This window comes from Acartia tonsa, chromosome 14 (genome assembly GCF_053477335.1).
Source record: "Acartia tonsa isolate MP-2025a chromosome 14, ASM5347733v1, whole genome shotgun sequence".
In the NCBI taxonomy this organism is placed as follows: Eukaryota; Metazoa; Arthropoda; class Copepoda; order Calanoida; family Acartiidae; genus Acartia; species Acartia tonsa.
In genome coordinates, this window is record NC_137273.1 from 29,912,994 (window position 1) to 29,931,831 (window position 18,838).

General features: G+C 31.6%; 1 protein-coding gene across 1 annotated transcript in view; it reads right to left on the bottom strand.

Moving 5' to 3' along the window:
* Positions 1 to 573: 573 nt before the first annotated feature.
* LOC145305662 (uncharacterized) overlaps positions 574 to 18,838 on the bottom strand; it is a 33,016-nt gene continuing 14,751 nt past the window's right edge. Inside the window, exons 7-12 of the mRNA XM_080147367.1 lie at positions 7,161 to 7,287; positions 6,316 to 6,398; positions 4,727 to 4,789; positions 3,737 to 3,795; positions 3,115 to 3,191; positions 574 to 1,502 (exon numbers count right to left, since the gene is read on the bottom strand). Coding sequence (XP_080003493.1) covers positions 1,440 to 1,502; positions 3,115 to 3,191; positions 3,737 to 3,795; positions 4,727 to 4,789; positions 6,316 to 6,398; positions 7,161 to 7,287 — 472 coding nt within the window. The 3' untranslated portion in view covers positions 574 to 1,439. The remainder of the gene's footprint in view (positions 1,503 to 3,114; positions 3,192 to 3,736; positions 3,796 to 4,726; positions 4,790 to 6,315; positions 6,399 to 7,160; positions 7,288 to 18,838) is intronic.

Consider the following 18,838-nt stretch of genomic DNA (forward strand, 5'->3'; position numbering starts at 1 on the left):
TCCTGTTTTGTCTTATTTGCAGAGCATCTGACACAAATGTTTAAAGTACAAGAAGCTTTACTCTCACCATCTTACGCTAGAGATCTTATTAATCACTGAACCAATTGGGTTTTACTGTACTTTACCTCAAAACGCATGGCGAGCACAGAAGCTCTCCCCCCCCCCCCCCATATTTTAGAATATATTGAAAAAGGGAAAGGGGTAGTTTTAAAGCTTTAACACAGCTACAAAAGAGCAGAAAGCAATTTGATGGCAGACAAAAAAAGGTCCCCACCACTGGAACCAGGTAGTTGTCTGGGTCATACTGAGTGCTGCCAAATTATTGATTCAGACGTTTTGGTGTGATAATGAATTAATAATACCACTAAACCTTTCACCAAAACCCCTCTCCAAAATAGTTTTATGTCCGCAAAAAACTTTTAAAAGAATAAAAACTAACATAATCAACAATATATTTCAAAATTAACAACAATAACAAAAAATATAATACATAATACAAATTATAACAATTAAAAAAAAAAAAAATAATAAATTGTTCAAATGGAAAAGGATAGAAAATCTGAACAATTTGACAAAAATATATTGATCAAAATTCAAAAGAAAAGTTTGCACAAAATAAATGTTTTTTCTACAGATTCTTTATCTCTTTTCTCTGAGTTGACTAATCATTTAGAGAACAAATTTGACCCCATAATTACAGGGATACAGGGAGAGGTTGGTGAAAGATAAATTTAAATTTTCAATTAATTATCCCTATATCCCCACAAAAAATAGGATTTCACAATTTTTAAAAGAGAGAGGGGTGTGATATTGAACTGTAAATGAAGCTACCCCCAGTGGTAGCTATTCTAACAATCAATTCTAACAAAAAAAATCACGAAATCTTTTAAAGTAAGGTGGAAGTATATTTTTTTCTTTATGTAATTGAAGAGGGGTGGGTAAGATGGGGGATGAAAAGGGGAAGGGGGTTGTGGGGAAATTTTCCTTTAGAATTGATTGTCAGAATCACATTCCCTTTTCCCTGATCTAATCTTAGTACAAGAGACTATTCAAAATGGAAGGTCTAATGTAGAAATGTATAAGGGATGGGATATTGAACTGTAAATGAAGCTACCCCAAAGTTTACAGAATAGTTATACCCAGGGAGAGATAGGTCACTAGATTGGTATCTTATTCGTTGGCTCAAAGATTTGTGTACTTGAAATAATTTTATCGTCCATTGTCTTATCCATTTAAGATCCCTGAGTTTTGCCATAAGTTTACTTTGGATGTTAGGTTACCGTTAATTGTCCTATCCCTTTACCCGGCTTAGATTGAGCAAAAAAATAAATCTATTTTGGGGCATTACAATATTATAATTGGCTCATTCCATCGGGGGAAGATTAAAAAATAATAAAAGTATTTATGATAACATTTTTTGGGTAACAATATTTTTTGTTTTATTTTCCAATAGATTCGATGATTGACGTCATAGCACTTTCCAACATCTCTGGAATCCAATCCTAAAACAGATACATGCAAAATTTCAGTGATTCATTTATAAATACGCCCCTAAAGGTCTAAGTGGGAGGAGTCGAACCCTATAATTTTGATTTTATTTTTTATCTAGTGGCGATTTCTCTATGGAGAAAAGTGATGCTTTCCCAGGACCTATGAGAGGATATGAGGAGGGCAACATCTGTTAGATAAATCCTTCGGTACACAGATATACATCTAATTACTTTAATATAAGTATTAAATCATAATTCTACTATGGAATTCAAAATCTTGTAAATCTTTACATTCATTATCAACTACTCTCTCTATTATTAACAAAAAAAGAGCATTTTACCCCACTGTAGATTTTACTGGGCCAGTTCCCTCCCCCAAAAATAATCCCAGGACCTACAAAAGCTTCACTGAGAGTTAAATAGGTCCATAAATCCAAAAGGATATCTTTGGGGAGGTTACATATCAATCTACCAGAAAAAATAACCCATAAAAAATTTTGATTTTATTTTTAGAAAATTGTGGGGGGGGGGAGGGGAGCGTCGACTTTCCCTACAGGCGTAACTGCTAGTATATAATGAATGTAATAAGCTTCATTAGAATCCAATTAATTATATTTTATGAAGGTTCTATATTATTTTAATCAGTTTAACTTGTCTAGAAAAATGAATTTAGATTCCTAATAATGAAAGAAGTAAACAAGACTTTAAACGGTCATAGATGCGTGGATGTTATTATAATCAATATGGTTTTATTTTACCCCACAAACTGAAACCTCCCGCTTCTTAGTTTTAAAAGCGAAGCTTTTCTATAATTAGGGTAGATCCGTACGTCCGTCCGTCCGAGACAGATAGTTTTTTCGTTAATTTAGGCAAGTTAGAATTGTCCTATCGATTTCAAACTTTGCATGATGATTCCTGTAGTAGTTAGGTACGATTTAGAATGCGTAGCAACTCTTTAATCATTACCAGAATGTCCGTAAATGTTGATTTTTTTTACTTTTTTAACAACAAATTTTTATGTAATCTAATTATCCAATAGATCTGATTTTTGGTTTATTGATTCCTGGGACAACAAAGTACAATGTTATAAGCGAAGCAACTCTATAACCAAGTCCTAAAATGTAAGTATGTCCATAAACATTATCATGTATCAAGCAGTTTTTTAACAAATTTACTTACAATTTTGCTTCGACTCTTATACATTTATATTCTGATTTATCAGTTCTGACACTATACAAGTGTTAATGTCCGTTTGTCCTACCGTTTCAGTGCTTCGCTTTTATGGATGTTGTCATCCTTGTTGGACAAAAATTATTATAAGGTGGGGTTGTATTCTTTTCCTTTTCTTAACCTCAAAGGGGTCTGTACCTGCGGTGCCCTAATCTAGTCTAACCTGACCTACAAACAAACAAAGAAAACTGACCACCCTCTTATTTTCAAACTTGTGTTTAAATAAGGAAGGGAATGGGGGGGATCAATGATCAACAAGCCACTTTGAGGAAAAACACTTACAGACTTAAATACACTAAGATGCACTAAAAAACGGAAGTAATATTCTAAAGACCCTTGTATAACAGGCTAACAGTGAAAATTAGACTAAATGCGTAGCTACTCTACAACTTACCTTGTACATCCGTGTCTGAGTAAACTCAGTGAAATAATCAGAATCCTTCAAGCCAATATAGTCTTCTACACTTGATCCTAGATAGATAGATAAGCAAATATAGTCTTCTACACTTCATCCTAGATAGATAGATAGATAGATAGATAGATAGGCCAATATAGTCTTCTACACTTGATCCTAGATAGATAGATAGATAGGTCAATATAGTCTTCTAAACTTGATCCTAGATAGATAGATAGATAAGCCAATATAGTCTTCTACACTTGATCCTAGGTAGATAGGCTAATATAGTCTTCTACACTTGATCCTAGATATATAGATAGTTAGGCAAATATAGTCTTCTACACTTGATTCTAGGTATATAGGCCAATATAGATACAAAAAAACCTTCAAAACAAGGAAATTTAATTTAGATAATATTAGTCACAAAAGCGGTCGGACAGCCATGGATGTTGTTTACTAAAATATATGTACCACAATGCTGGGAATTGTGTTAAGAAAAATCAGATATCTAGCGTTAATAGCGGCAGAGAAAATCTAACTTACTCCATAGTGTTACAGACTGACGGACAAACAGACATAGTGAATTAAAGAGAAGCTTCGCTACTAAAAATGAACTTACTGCTTAGTGATCTCCTTTTCTTTCCAAAGATTGAAGCACTTCTGATAACCGGCCATACACTAAAAAACAAAAACAAAATTATTTCCATTGTATGAAACTTTCCCCTAGCCTCTAGGGTTGTGGAAAACTTTTTGAACATCTCTAATCATGATACACAAAATTAACCCTAGTGTATATTACAATTTTTGGCTGAAACGTTTGGACACTTCGCTCAATGAACCAACCAATAAAGATTTAATAAAATTCAAGTTGTTGAGCCAACGAATTAGAAAACGAATAATTAGAATTGGTGACTACTGAATCAGCTCACCAATGTCCTCTCCCGCCCTTTTAACTTATCTTTTTAGGGGGGCCGGGAGGGTGTAAAAATTTTCTCCCTTTATAAATTTTTTAATTCATGGAGAATGGGAGGGGTATTGACCCCTGGTCTTTAGATGACCTTGTTCCATTTGCATTTTTGATGTTCATATAGCTAACCTTGCATACCCTAACAACCTATAAACAATTTTAATTGGAAAATTATGAGTTATTTCAAAAGGATGACTTTTAATAAAAATATGCATTCTTTTTAGGTAGACGGGGATAGGAAAATTGAGAGTAAATAATTATTTTCCCCAAATTTAGCTGATTAATATTTTCCAATTAAGTTTTCATTTTAGGGATGCTTAGAATAGGAAATTTTATATTTTAAGACTGTTACTTTTCTTTTTAAGGCCTTTATTGGGACCCCCTAAATGTATTTTTTTGGCGGGGCCGCTGGTTTACCTACAGAATTTTAGAACAAACTCGTCACAAATTGATAATAAATTGAAAATCTACATTTATATCTATCTATCTGTCTATCTACATATCTATCTAACGAGTGTTTATCTATCTAACTATCTATCTATGCTTACTTTGTGGCAAATAGATAAAGAGGAGGGGCAGCAGCAAAAATATATCTATCTATCTATCTATTGTTTATCTATCTAACTATCTATCTATACTTACTTTGTTGCAAATAGATAAAGGGGAGGGGCAGCAGCAAAAATAAAGGCAATAACCAAAGCTCCTCTTCCTATATTTCAATTATTATGCATTTAATTCAAGTGATATAAAGGGATAGGTGAATAGAAGATTAATTAACCTTAGTCTTGATTGGACTTGGATTTTAGGAGTAGATAAATTGCCAGTCAGTTTGTCTGTAGCAGTTAGACAAACAGATAGATAGACATACAGACATGTGACTTATACATACACTGATACAAAGGGAGACAAATAAACATACATATAGGCTAAAAAACAAATAAACAGACAGGTAGAAAGACAGTTATACACTGTAAAAAATAATTTTTTCATTTAGTATAAAATGATACGCTGGGGTTGTATTAGACCTGGACCCGTAAGTGTGCTGTATTAACAAAATGAATATATTACACCATGTAGTACTATATACCGTAATAATAACTATTACTATACAGAGATATTACGTTTTTAGTATCAATTCTTACCCTACAGAGTAACAAAAATTAGGAACCAGAGTATTAAAAACTACCTTCTAGCGTATTGAATTTTATTCAAGAGAGAGTATTAGATAATACTATAAAATGCACATGCTTTATTTAGTAATACATAATACTCCATAGAACACTAAGTAATACTCAATACAGTATTGGAATCTTCCTTATATCGTAATGAGGTTTTTTTTGCTAGAACGTATGGGATGATGCTATACAGTAATGAAATGAATATATAGTATTATCTGATGCAAAATTTTTTTTTTTAACAGTGTACAGACAAACAGCTAGAAAGACAGATAGACAGGTAGCTGGACAGACAGACAGATATAAAAACATATAGATAGATAAATTGTATATAGAAAGATTATCATAATTATAGACAGAACAAGGATGACAACATCCATAAAAGCAAAGCACTAAAACGGTAGGACAAACGCACATAAACACTTGTATAGTGTCAGAACTGAATAATCAGAATATAAATGTAGAAGAGTCAAAGCAAAGTTTTAAGTAAATTTGTTGAAAAACTGCTTGATACAGGACATTTTTTATGGACATACTTTCATTTTCACGACTTGATTATAGAGTTGCTTTGCTTATAATATTATACTTTGTTGTCCCAGGAATCAATATACCAAAAATCAGATCAATCGCATGATTAGATCACATAAAAATTTGTTATTAAAAAGTAAAAAAATCGACTTGTTTAAAATGGACGTACGGACATTCTGGTAATGATTATAGAGTTGCTGCGCTTTCTAAATCGTACCTAACTAAGGGAATCACCATGCAAAGTTTGAAATCGATAGGACAATTCTAACATACCTAAATAAACAAAAAAAAAAGCTAACCGTCACGGACGTACGGATGGGCCGACCCTAATTATAGAAAAGCTTCGCTTTTAAAAACAGACAAATAGATAGTAACTCAGAATACATACATATAGAAATATGGGTAATCTGAAAGACAGACAGATAGCATACAGAATACAGAACACAGATAACAGAGAGATAAAGAGACAGATTTGAACAAAAATTATAAATAGATAGAGAAGAAAGAATAAAATGAATGCATAACAACTTTCCTACGCCCAAAAAAACAACAAGAGGGTTGAATATGAAGTCACCAATGTCTCGCAGGGTTGTTGTCAACAAACCACGAACCTAATCAGATTGATATAAATGAGATAGATGGCATAAATGTCCAAAGGAGGGGGGGGGGGTAAAGGGATATTTACCCATTCAAACTTTAAACCCTTAACCCCCCCCCCCTCCCCCTAAAAAAACTTTTAGATTACCTCCTCAGAATTTGGAAACCTTTTATTTTACCTTCCTCAAAAAAAGCTTGAACGTCCAAGATATATGGATAGATTGATTAATAGATAGATAGAATAACAAATTTATCAGTAGATGAATATACCACAAGGCTAAATAGATGATTATTTGTAGATTGACAGTGAGATAGATTGATTAAAAGATAAAAGATAGAATATTTTATATATTCTGATATAAAAGTAACTGGATTTCTGTGCGTCTGTCTGTTTGTATTGAAGAACCTTGCTACATGCTGAACCGATATGTTTCTCCTTCACAATGTAGGTCATATAGATTGATAACTTATCAGATGGATAGATAGATTAATAACTATATCGATAGATAGATGGATGGATAGATAAATATTTGGATTGATAGATCTAAAGATAGATCAATAGGTAGTTAAATATTTGGATTAATAGATCTAAAGTTAGATCAATATATTAATTAATGAATATATTAGATAGATGGATGGATAGATCTAAAGATAGATTAATAAGTAGATAAATATTTAGATTAATAGATCTAAAGATAGATAAAAAATTGCCAAAGATAATTGGAACAAGATAGATAAATAGATTAATAAATTGATGGATAGATAAATTAAAATACCGTGGGTTCAAATCCAAAGATCATAAGAGCAGCTCCAATTCTTGACACAATCTCCAGAGCTCTCATCCAAAAGGATCTCAAGATTGTTGTCATCAAAGCTTGGGGACCCAATAAGAAAGCAAAGGTACTGAAAAAAATATAAATCATCTATAATACAAAGTAGAACGATGTCTGTCTGTCCGTCTGAAGCTTAATATCTCAGTAACCGCTGAACCGATTGGGCTCTACTTTTCAGGGATTTAAAAAAAAAAAATTGCACCCCCAAAAATTTTTTTTCTTTTTTTTTCTTTTATATCTAAGATACGAAAAATTGGTTTGATTAAACCTCTTGGGGCAAAGCCCCTAGAGGCTAGGGGCGAAGCCGCTAGTTTTGTATAAATTAGTAAGGTTTATTTTGTCTCAAGCCTCAGATTTTAATAACTACAGAACTGACTAAGATTTTACTTGTCCTATTAAATATTGCTTTGTCTGAAGCTTAAGATTTAGGACTACCTAACTGATCAAGTACTCCTTTCTAGGAAGCTTCACAAAGGTCGTGGGATTGTTTTCGAATATTGTATATTTAATAGAAGCCCTATAAGTGTTGTTTTTGGACTATTTTTCTCCCCCTCTTACTGTTATTATACTGATATTAACGATAGACGTCTTCAACTATATGTGAAGATTCTCACTTTGTCCATTTGCATATTCATTATATGTAAGTAATTTGTATTTATTGCCCTATATATGTAATTACTTGACATTAAGAAAACAAGCTAAATAACTTTAGAAAATATATTAAATTAATTTGAGATGAAAGACACCGAGTAGATAAAAAATATACGCAAGTTTAATAAGTAAAATAACATATAACCACTAAAATTTAGCTTCTAAAAGTTAAATTCATACTTGCTTTAAGAATCTAAGTGTCTTTTTACATTTTATTATTTTCCAGTATGGCCTCCTAACCGATTAACATCTGCTGGATAAGAACCGGCTCTGAGTCATACTGAAAAAGTCCTATATCGCATCGTATTTTAGACAATTTTCCACGAAATATAAAAAAAATCATAAAATCAATATCAGTTTTGTTTGCCTAGGTCTTCGACTCCTTCGGAGCAAACAAAACTGGAATTAATGTTATAATTATACTATCCGTTGAAGGATGTCTATAATACGATGCGACAAATAATTATTAAAGTCAAAAATCTATTAATGTACAGAATAGAACACTGGATTTACTCTCATCTAATTTGAGGTTACATACGGTACACTTTATTCAGAGAGGTAAGGGAATTTGCACCAGAGAGGATAAAAATACAATTTTTCCTCGGGATCAAAAAGGATAATGAACGATAAATTGATTTATATTAAAATTTATTTAAAGTCCCCTAGGGTGTTAAGCCAACGAATAAGAAAATAATATTAAAAACTTTGGGGACTACTGGTATAAACAGCCCATTGTTTCCTTCCTTCCCCATTTTTACCCACTTTTCTGTTTTAAAATTTTGATTTCATTATACATTACCCCTTTTCTATATATTTTTATTTTAAAAAAAGGAGGAGGAGGTAACCGAACTATTTTTGGAGGGCTGCCAACCCCACCCATCCCCCCCCCCCCCAACTTAAATAAAACATTTAAACTATTCCAGGACCGGTAGCTATATTCCATGAAAAGTAGAGCTAATCAGTTCAAATGTTACCAAGATCTTAAGTATCAAACAGACAATTTTCTAGTTTGTATTAATATAAATGTAGACAAAAATATTTTTTTTCTTCTTAAATTGGCTTTTCCGTGATATTCTTGAAGTAAATTAGTTTACCAATTAAAGTAAATTACCACTAATTAAACAATCAATTATTTAAACTTTTTTGGGATAAAGAAAAAACAAACAAAAAGTCACTACTATATAACTTACTTATGTAAATATTATTTAGATTAGTTAGGACAATGAACACCCCTAAAGAAGATACTCATACTGTTATTATAATTATTGGTGGAAACGTTTATACAATAAATAATATATATATAAAGACCACGGATTAGAGAACGTAGTTATAAAAATTTTCCAAGAAGTTTTAAGCTATTTGGCAGATTTTTAGGTCATGCCAAATACCACTTTAGATTTTAAAAATGGAAAAGAAAATAATTTTTTTTCTGTGTCTTTTTTCTAGGGATGATTTCTTTTGAGGGGGTTGTTGTACCCCACCCAAAAATAGTTATCAACCTTCCCATAACCTATGTAAAACTACATTGTAAAGGAGAACCATATGAGTTAAGCGGTTAGAGAAATCCTTCTATACAAGCAGAAATACACATAGACATCCTGTTACTTTATGTAAGGACTAGCGTCACTTTAAATGTTTTTTTTGAATTTTAAATATATACTTTGTATTATAGATATTTTTTATTAAATTTTCTTCTTGTGACATGTCCTGGTCTCCGATGAATCCGTTTAGTTTATGAGTTTATCAACCCGTCAGCTGGATGACAGACATCCAGTAACCCAAGAATGTACACAGGTATAAAATGTACAGGGGCAAATAAGCACTATAATTTTGCTTCTAAAGTTTTAACATCGATATTTGGTTTTAAAATAAATATTTTTTTTATTAATAGACTTTTTAAAATTCATTAATACACTTATTTGTGAAATGATGGAACCCGTATAAAAATTTATTGTACAAAAACAGACCCTGATTTCACCAACCTCCGCTCCCATAGTCAGCTATGTTATATCCATGGAAAAATAGAGATAGCGTAAAAATGATGTAGTTATTTTAAAGAGAGAGAGAGAAAAAGAAAGAAAGAAAGGAAAGAGAGAGAGAGAGAGAATGTACTGTAAATAATTCTTCCCCCAAAAAAACTTTATAAACTGGATCTGAGGATTTAGAGGAAAGGTTGAATTATATAAACACTTTTTCTCTAAAATGTAAAAACAAAACAATTTAGTTCATAACCTCAAAATTATTTTTAGTTGAGGGGTGGTAATTACAAAATATGCATTTTTTATGTATAAGCAGATACACCCCTGCCCAACTGCTTGAATTTATCTATGGTTTTACTGGCTTGGTCGTGATTACATAAACTTTATATTTACGAGATGTTATGTGTGCGAAAAAACAAAAGGGCTAGGGTTGTGCTGGCACTTTCCTAAATGATATTCAAATTTTTTGTGTATTGTGTGTTTCATATTTGTTTAGCTTCATATTTACAAGATGTTTTGTTGGCTAAAAAACTAAAAGACTAAGATTTTGATAGCGCTTGAACATTTCATATCAATAAATCATTTTAATTATGTAAGCTTTATATTAATAAAATGTGTACAAAAAAGGGCTAGGGCTGCAGTGTTAGCACTTTCCTAAATGATATTTAAATTATTTGTGTATTGAATGTTTTATATCTGTAAGATTCGTATTTACAAGACGTTATGTGTGCAAAAAAACAAAAGGGCTAGGGCTGCTGTGCTAGCACTTTTCCAAATGATACTCAAATTAATTTTGTATCAAATGTTTTATATCTGTAATCTTCATATTCACGAGATATTATGTTTACTTAGGTTGAAGTATCACTTTCCTAATTGATACTCAAATTATTATCTTATACCTATTATCAATTTGTGTAAGGTTGTGCTACTGCTTTCCCAAATGATACTTTAAATATTTGTGTATTAATAATTCATATCTTTAAGCTTTATATTTATATGATGTTTAGTTTTCTTGAGTTGTCCACCCCACTATTTTAATTCTAGTTTTAAAAAGAAAAAGAAAAAAAAAATTTTAGGGGGGGTATTTTTCATTTTTTAGTGGGGTTGGGGGTGTCCCACATCCCAAGAAAATAGTTATAAACCTTCCTTGGACCTATGAGAAGCTACCCTGTAAAGTAGAACCCGTTCGGTTCATCAGTTAGCAAGGTCAATTGCATACAAATAGAAGACAAACAAACAGACAAATAAACAGACAGACATTGTTCTACTTTGTATTATAGATAATATGATTGGTCATAATTATATAAGATTTTTTACAATATGTAATGTGTATGAAACACTGAGTTTAAAGTTGTGTGATTGCTTTCCAAAATGGTATGTTAACTGTTTGTATATTGAATGTTTTATCTTTTAGTATGTGAAAAATAAAAAGAAATTGAGTTTAGCATTTACAATAAAAAATAGTACTCAAAATTTGTATATTAATATTTATTTCATTACTCTTTGTAGTCTTAAAAGTAAAACTGGTCTAGGACCATTTTATGAGTAATTTTGAATATATAAACTTATCAAATATCCGTCACACTTCATGCTGTTGTGTTTATATGTATTTTGTTTGCAGGATGTTAAAGGACTACATAACTTTATAATTCAGCACACTCTTTTTTCAACTAGCTATAAAACTCATAATTTGAATCTTTAAAAAAGTTTTAAAATATCTATTGTTCTATCCCTGTATCACTGAGTGTGAGTGGGTAAGTAGATGGGGAGGGGGGGGGGGGGTATAACAACAACGAAGATGAAAATTATCTGAATTTACACCCCCTTTGGGAGTTACGCCAGATTATCTTAACAACACCCCCATTCCCTCTCTCTGCCTTTCTTTAATCTCCCATAACCTAACCCTCCCTTTAATCAAGGCTGACCACCATTTTATGCTATGTTCATTATTTAACCTCAATGTACATATTTTACCACACAAAAAAACTAAGTAATAATAAGCAAACAAATTTTTTAGGCATTAGTATAAAAGTTGAATGGATCTATTATTACTTGGAACATGTATTCTAAATAATAATGTAAAACCTGTAGATGGCTAAAACAATGATCATCCCTCCCGCATCCACCCCCTTTACCCCAGCCCCTCCCCTCCTACTATATAAATGAACTAACCAATGACTAATAATGACTAATGACTAATGACTAATTGAACATAACGTCCTTGATAGCAACCTAAAATGACGACAATTTTTCCTTTGCCATAATATCCACATATATTCAACATCAATTATAGGTTAAACAAGGATGACAACATCCATAAATAGCGAAGCACAAAAAATCGTGGATGGAAATACGTAAAAGTAGATTTAAAGTGGATTTATCCCAAAAAAGTTTGAAAATTGAACCAAAAACACCAAATGTATGGGGAAATATGTAAAACATATAAAAATAGCCAAAAACCTGATAAAAGGCAGTCTGACCGCCATGGTTGTTTTCTTTAAACGACGGGAAATTTAATTTTGATATCTATAACTGAAAAAATTTTGAAAATCGGACCATAAACACTGAAGATATGGAGAATAATGTGAAAAATACAAAAATAGCCTAAAACCTGCAAAAAGGCAGTCTGGCCGTCATGGATGTTTTCTTTAAACGACGGGAAATTTAATTCTTATATCTATAACTGAAAAAATTTTAAAAATTGGACTATAAACACTGAAGATATGGTGGAAAAGTGAAAAATACAAAAATAGCCTAAAACCTGCAAAATGGCAGTGTGGCCGTCATGGTTGTTTTCTGTAAACGACAGGAAATTTAATTTTGATATCAATAACTGAAAAAATTTTGAAAATCGGACCATAAACACTGAAGATATGGAGAAAAATGTGAAGCATACAAAAATAGCCTAAAACCTGCTAAAAAGGGGTCTGACCGCCCTTGATGTTTTATAGTTAATTGTGCTGCTTAATAATGGGAATGTTGTCAAAAAATTTTAGCTGTCTATCTTTTATAGGAGCCGAGAAAATCACGTTTCCCCTATTCTGTCTCACACGGACGGACGGACAGACGGACGGACAGACGGACGGACGGACATTTCAAATTATAGAGTAGCTTCGCTACTAAAAAGAAAGGAAAGCAGTTCTATTACATGTTTAATGTTTCCCTATTAGTAAATTTAAAATTAAAACAGGTGAATTAGATGAATAATTATCTTTTCGTAAAACAGTTGACTCTAATATAAAAATTGTCACAAATTTTCTATTTATGTCCATGATTCTAGCCCTGTTTTGCACAATTAAATTTAAATATTTATTACAGACCATTAGACTCAGAGACAATAAGTAAAATTTAAAAAAATAGCTGAAATAATAAAATTTAAATACAAATATTTTTATTTGAATCTTGTCACTGTGGGCTACAATTGAATCAAGACAAAAGTAAGTGCCGAGCCCTGGGATCTATGTAGGGTGAAAATATACTTAAATCCTTGATGATTCCAGGTGGAGACAAAATATTTTAGCGGGGTCTTTTGGTTTTTTTTCAATTTAAAGTTCTGAAAAAAAATTGAAAAAAATATGAAAATCTTGAATAAAAAACAAACAAAAAATAATTTTTAATATTTTTTTTTATTTAAAGATACAAACAACTTATATAAATACTATAAGCTTTAAAAAAATCACAATTTTCAAATTTAGACTTTCAATATAAAGATTTGTAGAAAAAACCTAACAACAAATTCTAACATATTCCTGATCAACATAGCAATAAAACGTCTTTTGCAAAATCTTTATCATCAAAAATAAATAGCACTTACTAAAGACTTTTTTTCATTTAAACTTATACTTTTCACATTAATTAACTTTAAAGATTGATTTTTTTAAAAAGAAAGGTTGCGTGATTTTTTTATTCATAATTAATTGCCTAATTTTGAGATTCAGATAAAAAAACCTTACTGCTTTATATCATTGGATACTCTACTAGCAGCGGCTACGCCTCTAGAGGCATATAGGGAGCCTTAGGTTGGGGGGGAAGACGAACCCCCCTTTACAATTACAGTTTTTTTAATGAAAAAGTTAAAAACATTTATTTTGGAGAGTTGATTCTCTTGGGATAGTGATGGTACCCTTCCCCAAAATAGTAATAAACCTTACCAGGACAAATAAGAAGCTACCATGTAAAGGAGAACCATATTGGTTCAGTGGTTAGTGAGATCCCTCGGTGCACAAAGACTCACATAGAACCGTCTGTATAAAAACATTACAGAATATATTTATTTGGTACTAGCGGCTACGCCCGTAGAGGCCTTTAGGGGCACTTGAGAGGGGAAGAAGTGGTTGAATTCTACAACTAGATTTTTATTTTAGACTTAAAAAGAAAAAGTTATTTTTTGTGTGTGAAATGGGGTCCTTTTTTAGTGGTTGATTTCTCCTAGGATGGTGGAGGTACCCTCCCAAAATAAGTTATAAACCTTCCAAGAACCATTGAGAAGCTACATAGAAAAAAAAGAACCATTGATCATTGTTAATTACTATTCAGGGATCTAAAGGGATAAGACAATGACCGCTAAATTGATTTACATTCCCAAATATGATACATGGATAACCCTTCTGTATGTTTCAGTTAATGGTTGAAATGTTGGGCACTTAATTTAATAATCCAACCAAACAAAAATCGCAACAGGTCCCCTAAGTAGTTAAGCCAACGAATAACAAATTCCTATATTAAACTATGGGGACTAGTCTAATAAACAGCCCATTGTCCCATCTCGCTCTGATTAATATATTTTTGTATCTGTATGTTACACTTGCTATTTTCTTCATTTGTATGCTTCACTAATTATGGATGTTGTCTTTTTCCCTTGTTAAATCCAATTACCTAATTCTGGATATTCTTTGAGGTTGATAATTACAATTATATTTTATTAAATGGAAAAAGAACAAGTTAATCATAATTCAAGATAAAAATTATTTTATCACTAGCGGTTTTGCCCCTAGAGGCATCTAAGGGCCCTTGATAAGTGGGGGGAAGTTGACCCCTCCCCTACTTTCAGTTATAGTATGTAAAAGAAAAAGTTTTTTTTTAAATGTTGGGTAGGAACTCATTTTTTTCTAAACTCAAAACTTCTCAGGACCATAAAAAGCTGGAACCAAGAAGAACGATATCAGTTAAGCGGTTACAAAGAATCATCGGTACCGACAGACACCCTCACACACACACACACAAACAGACAGACACAGAAACTGTTACTTTTATATAAGGATTAATAGACACTAAACTACTCCTTAATATGTTGATCCTATTATCAGTTTAAAAGATAGATTAATAAAGAAGAACCAAATTGGTCCAGCGGTTAGCAAGAACTTTTGGCACAGATAGAAAAAACACACGGACATCCTATCTTTTTTATACAGGGATATAACTTTTAAACGATAGGAATTTTTTTTTTTCCAGATGATATTTCTCTCCCTGCTTTAAAGCACTATTTATGATACAAAATAGATTGATGTCTGTTTGTCCATTTTTCTGATGCTTAAGAACTGATATGGTTCTTTTTTTACTTTACTATGTAGCTTCACATTGGTCATTGGAATTTTTATAACTTTTTTTCAGAAATAGAAGAGAAATCGCCCCTTAAAAAAGGACCACTTCTTTCCCTCTGAAGTGCCCCTAAAGGCCTCTAAGGGCGTAGCCGCTATAGCAAAATAAATATATTCTGTAATGTTTTTATACAGACGGATGAACAAACAGATATACTCTGTTTGTAGAGTTTCTGTGTATATGTATCTATAATAAAGTAACAGGTTCTATGTGAGTCTTTGTGAACTATGGTTCTCCTTTACATGGTAGCTTTTCATATGTCCTGGTAAGGTTTATAACTATTTTGGGGAAGGGGTACCACCACTATCCCAAGAGAATTAACTCTCCAAAATAAATGTTTTTGACTTTTTCATTAAAAAAAACTGTAATCGTAAGGGGGGTTCGACTTCCCCCCCAACCTAAGGGCCTCATATACCTCTAGAGGCGTAGCCGCTGCTAGTAGATTATCCATTAATATAAAGTAGTAAAGTTTTTTATCTGAATCTCAAAATTAGGCAATTAATTATGAATAAAAAAATCACGCAACCTTTCTTTTAAAAAAAATCAATCTTTAAAGTTAATTAATTTGAAAAGTATAAGTTTAAATGAAAAAAAGTCTTTAGTAAGTGCTATTTATTTTTGATGATAAAGATTTTGCAAAAGACGTTTTATTGCTATGTTGATCAGAAATATGTTAGAATTTGTTGTTAGGTTTTTTCTACAAATCTTTATATTGAAAGTCTAAATTTGAAAATTGTGATTTTTTTAAAGCTTATAGTATTTATATAAGTTGTTTGTATCTTTAAATAAAAAAAATATTAAAAATTATTTTTTGTTTGTTTTTTTATCAAAGATTTTCATATTTTTTTAAATTTTTTTTCAGAACTTAAAATTGAAAAAAAACCAAAAGACCCCGCTAAAATATTTTGTCTCTACCTGGAATCATCAAGGATTTATGTCTATTTTCACCCTACATAGGTCCCAGGGCTCGGCACTTACTTTTGTCTTGATTCAATTGTAGCCCACAGTGTTGTGCGTGTGCCAATAATGAGCAAATATTATTCTGTGCAAAAAAAAGGCAATAATACACAGGATTTCTCCTCTATAGATCTGTTGGTTGTATAGATAATTCAAAACTTAGATAACTTGAATAATTTTTTGGCTAGAATATCAGTTATAAGTGGTATCCCTTATGCTTCATCTGGACTCCAGACTAACTTTTTAAAAATTTATTTAAGGTAGGGTTAAGTTATGCTGGTGACCTTGCCTACTTGAACAAGGTTTGTAGAAGAAAGAACCCAGGCGTGATTGAGGTAATGTTCCCACTTCTAAAATAATAAATGCTGCCTTATGTTCCATCTGGAATAAAGAGCAGTAAGTAGGTAATGGTTGAAGACATGCTGGGTTAATCCTGTAGAGCCCCCTATACTGACTTTTTATATTGAAATAAGAGTTATAGTAGTTATTATTACTCTCCCCTACAACATTAGAGTATAACACTAGAGGGAGAAAGGGTTACATAACTGTATCTCCACATCACCACCACCGTGTGCATCCATTCTATTGGGTCATTGAAAATAAACCAATGGTGTCACTTATAATAACACAGCCAAGAACCAGAAAATAATTTAGAAGCAGACAAAATAGGTCTTTGAAAAAAAAGGGAGGTAGTACTATAGATCTGTTCCTGTGCAACTACACCTCCTCAAAATCAAAAAGACCTTGAAGATTATTAGAATGAAAATTTTACAATTATTTATATATAGAACTGTATAAACACATTTGGAATGTTCTCCTCACACCATGAACAAAACATCATAAGAACAGCAAGAGATGACCACAAACTTAAAACATAAATTTTATAACTGAAGTAAAATTAAGAAACAAACGTTTTTCATTAACTTCATTTAAGCTAAAGAAGATAAATAGATAAATGAGGACATTTTTTTTTCATTTTATATGGTATAAATTGGGTATTTCATTGATTATTGGGCCTATTTAGTTTTTCTTTTTATGGAGGGCAATTTTAAAAATTTGGCCAAGGGTTTTGGTGTTAATAAACACAGAATAAAAACAATTCTCATTTCCATCATACAAGAAAATCTTGTTATTTGTGGTTTTGAGGTTTATTATGCTTTGAACAATGCACCAAGTTAAAATAAAGTATTTGTATTGAATAGAATAATTTTAAGCTTAAAATATAAATGTAGAATTGATATAAAATTGTGTGGAATGTGTATGGAGTGTAGTTCATTTGCCCTTTCACACAATTACAGATGTGTGTCTACATTTCTTTTTATTTCACACATATACACACATTTATTTTAGCTGTATCAAAATAACAGAAAAATAATACAATTTCATATTTTATACTATTGCTATTAATAAGTTACAATTGTATTATTCTATAAAAGTAACAGGATGTGGCAAAAAATCTTCTAAACTGCTTAACCAATATAGTTCTCTCTCAGCTTCAAATAGGTTCATTGCTATTTTTAGGGTGATTAACACAAAACTCCCAACAGAAACTTCAATAATATTTACAGCAGCAGAGATTACATTTTTAATGTTTTTAGTATGATTAGAATGTTGCTGTGTAGGTAAGAATTAAACCTCAAACCTACCTGACTACTAGCATATATAACATATCTATAGTATAGATGTATATACAGATAACTACCTCCCTCCCTTTATTAACGACCTTTTTTGTCTGCTAGCAAACTGTTTTCTGCTACTTGGCTATGTAAATATAACTGACAACATTGGTTGATTTTCAATGACCAAACGGCAAGAGGACACTGCGATGGGGAGATACAGTTATTTAACCCCTTCCCCTCCAGTGTTTTACTATAATACATATATGTTAATCCACTAAACATTACATATTATATTAGATTTGAGTACAGAAGAATGAATGTATGACATCACCAACAAAAATAATTTGTGCTGGAAACTTTGAACTTCTATTTTTTTTGTGGGTTTTCTCTGTTGTCTTTGACAAGAATAAATTCAATTTGTTCACACTTCAACTTCTGAGCATGGGCATTTTATTGCAAGTTTAACACAGCAAACAAAAATAGAAGTAAAATCCAAGCAATAAAATAAAAAAAACTCCATGTTTATTAGGGTGGGCCCATTTCCCCCTTTATTTAGATTTTGCTGTTATCATAAGTTGTGGAAGTCATATATATGTATGATAAGCCCCATTCAAGTTTCAAAAGTGACTTGGCTCTTATGGCTGCCGGCGCGCGGGGGGTATAAAAAGTGCAACCCCCCCTATAAAACAAAAAACTTAGATTTCTTCAAACACAGGCATGTTGCATATCAAAATGACCACATTAAAATGCTGATTACGAATCTGAAAACCGTTTTGAAAAATATTGCTCCTAGTTCGAATAAAATCTTATTAAGTAC